This window comes from Sphaeroforma arctica, assembly GCF_001186125.1.
Source record: "Sphaeroforma arctica JP610 unplaced genomic scaffold supercont1.401, whole genome shotgun sequence".
NCBI classification, from domain to species: domain Eukaryota; class Ichthyosporea; order Ichthyophonida; genus Sphaeroforma; species Sphaeroforma arctica.
The window spans coordinates 60,542-62,659 of NW_014040157.1; the positions used below are offsets into that span (position 1 = coordinate 60,542).

Consider the following 2,118-nt stretch of genomic DNA (forward strand, 5'->3'; position numbering starts at 1 on the left):
TGCTGCTGATGTACTGTAGAGTTTGGGAGTGACTGATAAGATACGACCAAAGGAAACAATACACCCCGTCTCAAGTGCAAATCTTTCAGCCAGGTCAAATTTCTAGCCTGAAGAATTCGGCATTGAGTATTTATTTTGTGTTTTGTGTTTCTACACTAGACTCAAATTCCACTTGAGTGTTTCTCCCATACACGGGGGTCCCGGTATCATCTACCGCTAGCCCCGCTATATTCCTGTTGACCAATATAAGAAATATTGGATTCGGACACCAAAACTCAGTATTAATAATCCCGCAGTTTTGGGGTTTGGATCGATACGCTGGTCCCAGATGCTACAGATCCCCAACTTTGTACTTCTGAGCCTGTGTAGGAGTGGAAAGTGACACCTTGCAGTACTAAGTTATCTTTAGGTTGGTGTTTTTTGGTGCAGGGATAAACTTGACCTTTTAGGGGTTGAGATGGAAAACCTGCTACCACTATCGATTCTTACATATTACCCAACTAAAATTATGATATGACGGAAGTTCTCAATCGCGATCATCAGAGTCAGTCCTTTCATGTGCTCTCGGTTGATATCAACTTGGATTGGAAAAACATATCTCAACGTTGGCTCTATAATCGAGTCCTTGGTCCTTATTTCTCTGGGATGTGGGCAGAGCATGCTGCAAGGTGAAAGGAGTGGGAGTATCCTTCGGTATCTTGGTTAAAGTCCCCTCCTCGTGCGCTTTCTGTTGCTCGCTGACCGTTAATCAGTGCTCGTTGCTGCGGACTTCGTCGGCCTGGATTGTCTTGGCTTGTCTCTGGTGCGTAGTCGGCAAAGTGTAAGAATATCAACATGTCCGATGTATGTTTCATGTGCCCAGGTACACTCCCCATCTGTACAATATAACAGGTACTCTTGGGATCCATCGCCTCAGCTGGATGGCCGATGGTCTGGTATGGAGGAGGACTGTGATTCTTCAGTTGGTTATACTTGACTGTTGAGAGTGGATTCCTTCGAAGCATTGGCCTTCTTGACTGGTCCAATTAATTCATTACTGGCCGGAATAGGATCTTCCGGGGCTTTAGTCTCAACTAGGCTACTGACAAAATACCCGTTGGCCTCCTTGTTCACTATCTTTCATGGTCCGCCATTTGATGCTGTCATTTTGTTTTTTTCACCTTGATAGCAAGCCATTACAGTGTCCCCTTCCCGTAGTTGTCTATGCTTCTTTTCGTATTTTTGGTTGTATTGGATTGTCTTTGCTTGTCTCTGGTGCGTAGTCGGCAAAGTGTAAGAATATCAACATGTGCGATGTATGTTTCATGTGCCCAGGTACGCTCCCCATCTGTACAATATAACAAGTACTCTTGGGATCCATCGCCTCAGCTGGATGGCCGAAGGTCTGATATGGAGGAGGACTGTGATTCTTCAGTTGGTTATACTTGACTGTTGAGAGTGGATTCCTTCGAAGCATTGGCCTTCTTGACTGGTCCAATTAATTCATCACTGGCCGGAATAGGATCTTCCGGGGCTTTAGTCTCAACTAGGTTACTGACAAAATACCCGTTGGCCTCCATGTTCACTATCTTTCATGGTCCGCCATTTGATGCTGTCATTTTGGTCTTTTCACCTTGATAGCAAACCATTACAATGTCCCCTTCCTGCATGCCTCAAAGTATTGGTGACTTTTTCGATGGGGATGTCAAGCACCTCAAAGCAGTTAGATATTTTTCTTCCACCGTAGTTGATATCGCATACTTCTGTTGAGGCTGTATTTTGTACTCGTGCATAAGATTCTCCCAATTTGTATGTAGCCTGGTTCCGATAAATTGATTATACCTGCTAGATATATGTTCAGGTATGGTAAAATGTCCATGTCCGAAAGTATTGGTGACTTATTAATGGGGAGGTCGAGTACCTCAAAGCAGTTAGATATTTTTCTTCCACCGTAGTTGTATCGCATACTTCTGTTGAGCCTGTATTTTAAACTCGTGCATAAGATCCTCCAAGTTATGTATAGCCTGGTTTTGATAGACTGATTATACCTGCTAGATATATGCTCAGGTATGGTAAAATGTCCATGCCTGAAAGTATTGGTGACTTTTTAATGGAGAGTTCGAGTACCTCAAAGCAGTT

General features: G+C 43.7%; 1 protein-coding gene across 1 annotated transcript; it reads right to left on the reverse strand.

Annotated features, from left to right (window-relative positions):
* Positions 1 to 632: 632 nt before the first annotated feature.
* Positions 633 to 1,004, reverse strand: SARC_05912 (hypothetical protein; the record flags this gene model as incomplete). The annotated part of the gene is made up of 1 exon (XM_014300217.1): positions 633 to 1,004. One exon carries the CDS (start codon positions 1,002 to 1,004, stop codon positions 633 to 635), a length of 372 nt encoding a protein of 123 aa, XP_014155692.1.
* Between the last annotated feature and the right edge of the window lie 1,114 nt (positions 1,005 to 2,118).